The sequence below is a fragment of the Portunus trituberculatus genome, chromosome 34, assembly GCF_017591435.1.
Source record: "Portunus trituberculatus isolate SZX2019 chromosome 34, ASM1759143v1, whole genome shotgun sequence".
Lineage (NCBI taxonomy): Eukaryota > Metazoa > Arthropoda > Malacostraca > Decapoda > Portunidae > Portunus > Portunus trituberculatus.
Window position 1 is genome coordinate 3,576,817 of NC_059288.1, and position 2,500 is coordinate 3,579,316.

General features: G+C 32.8%; 1 protein-coding gene across 1 annotated transcript in view; it reads right to left on the reverse strand.

The window, feature by feature from the left end:
- LOC123512786 (DNA damage-inducible transcript 4-like protein) overlaps positions 1-2,500 on the reverse strand; it is a 9,149-nt gene that overhangs the window by 2,455 nt on the left and 4,194 nt on the right. The window contains exon 2 of the mRNA XM_045269369.1: positions 1-8. This exon is cut by the window's left edge and continues 179 nt beyond it. Within this exon, the coding sequence (XP_045125304.1) occupies positions 1-8 (8 nt within the window). The remainder of the gene's footprint in view (positions 9-2,500) is intronic.

A 2,500-nucleotide genomic window follows, 5' to 3' on the forward strand; every position in this document is an offset into this window, starting at 1 on the left:
TCCGAAGTCTGCAATGGGAGATGAAAAGAGTGAGTTACGTGTTTTTGGAAGAGTGTAAAGGGAAATATAATGTAATCTAACGTAACCTAACTTATTTAACCTAGCCTGACCTAACCTAACCTAACCTAAACTAACTAAACCTAATCTGATCTGACCAAACCTAATCAAGCCAAACTTAACCTAACCTAACGTAACCTAACCTAATCACAACTTGACCTAATTTAACCTAACCTGACCTAACTTAACTTAATCTAGAGGGAATGTAAAAGAGAGGTAAGGCTGATTTAAATGTTTTTGAAAGATTATAAAGGGGAAATCTAGACAACATATAGATAAAAAGACTGTAGTGGAAATGGAAAAAAAAAAGAAAGGAAAAAAGGGAACCGAAAATAAAAATAAAAAATAGTGAAAGGAAATTTAGATTAGGGTCCCGCTATGACGTTAGAGAGAAAAGGAAAGAACTGAAAAATGGAAAAAAAAAGAAAGTGAAAGAAAAGTTAGATTTGGATCCTGTTATGATATTGGTTTTCATTTTTTTTTTTTTATTTCATTTTATTTTTTTGCGATTTTTTTTTAGAGTGTGAGAGAAAATGTGGTGTGTTTGGTGTGTTTGGAAAGGGAAAACTGTGGGAAGAGGGAAATTTTTGCGTGTTTTAGAGGAAATATGAAAGAAATTTGTGATGTGTGTGTTTTGGAAAGAGTGTAGAGGAAAATTATGGATAGTTTAATAAGGTGTTTGGGAAGGGAAAATTGTGGAGATACGGAAATTTTTTGGTGTTTTAAAAGAAATATGAAGGAAATTTGTAACGTGTGTTTTAGAGAGTTAAAGAGGGAAATATGGACAGTTTTGAGTGTTTGGTAAGGTAAAATTTTGGAGGTAGGCAAATAATTGGAGTTTTAGTGGAAAATATGAAGGAAATTTAAGACTTGTGTTCTGGAAAGAGTGTAAGAGGAAAATATGGAAAGTTTGGTGTGTTTGGGAAGGAAAATTGTGGAGATAGGGAAATATTTGGTGTTTTAGAGGAAAATATGAAGGAAATTTGTAATGTGTGTTTCAGAAAGAGTGTATGGGGAAATATTGGGAATTATTTGAAGATAAGGAAATTAATTCTATCCTAGAGGGAATGTGAGGGAAATAAAGATGATGTATGGATTTTTGAGTGTATGGGGAAATATGTACGGTTTTAGGAAGGGAATTATTTTGTAGATAAGGAATTTATGGCATTTTAAAAGTAATGTAAGGGAAATAAAAAGAGTCATTCTAGTGTTTTAGAAGTTTTAAGGGGAATAATGATCCTTTAACGTGTTTAAGTAGGGAAATTTGTGGAGATAAAAATTGACCAGGGAAACTTTTTGGGTGTTTTTGAGGAAATATGAAGGAAATATAAGAGTTATTTTGGTGTTTTAGGGGAAGTTTGGATAGGGAAATTTAGGGAGATGAAAGGTAAGAATTTCGACCAGGGAAACTTTTTGGGTGCTCTGAAGAAGACGTAAGGGAAATATAGGAGTACTTTTGATGTTTTAGCAGAAAAGAAAGGGGAAATAAGAATCCTTGTAAGTGTTTGGGTAGGGAAATTTGTGGCGATAAAAACTGTGACTAGGGAAACTTTTTCGGTGTTCTAAAGAAAATGTGAAGGAAATTATAAGGGTAACTTTGGTGTTTTAGAAGAAGTCTTAGGGGAAATAATTGTCGTTTTAAGTGTTTGGATAGGGAAATTTGTGGAGATAAAAACTGTGATCAGGGAATCTTTTTGGGTGTTCTAAAGAAAATGTGAAGGAAATTATAAGGGTAACATTGGTATTTTAGAAGCGTACCCATTAAATGCTGAACGACAAACAAGTAAAGGGTTTGAAAAGTTTGATCACAGTATATGGAAATTTGACGAAAGGTTCTTTGAATACTGAATGTCCAAAGCTTCTCTTGATGAACTCCTGGGAGTGCTGATGTCTCATATCTCTAAGTAGAAAACAAAATTTAGAAGAGCAATATCTGTAGTTTTATGAAGGGAAATATGTACAGGTGTGAATGGTGATGGGGAAATTTTCTTGGGTATTCTAGAGGAAATGTAAAGGAAATAAGAGTGATTTAGATGATTTAGAAGAAGAGTAAAGGGAAATAATGATGTTAGGCAGAGACAGGAAATTTTGGAGATATGAATGATAATCGGGAAATATTTTTTTGGGGGGCGTTCTAGAGCGTATATAGAAGAGATATAAGAGTGATATTGATGTTTTAGAAAGATTGCACAGGGAAATAATACTGGTAGGGTTGTTAGAGAAGGGAAATTTTGGAGATAATGTATGGTGATAATAGAAACATTTTTAGGGTGTTCTAAAGAAAAAAAATAAAGAATATAAGTAATTTAGGTGATTTAGAAAGATTGGAAAGGGAAATAATGCTGGTTTTACGTATTTGTTAGGGAAATTTCTGCAAATATGAATGCTAATAGGGAAATAATTTTTGGTGGGTGTTCTAAAGGCAATGTGAAGGAAATAAAAG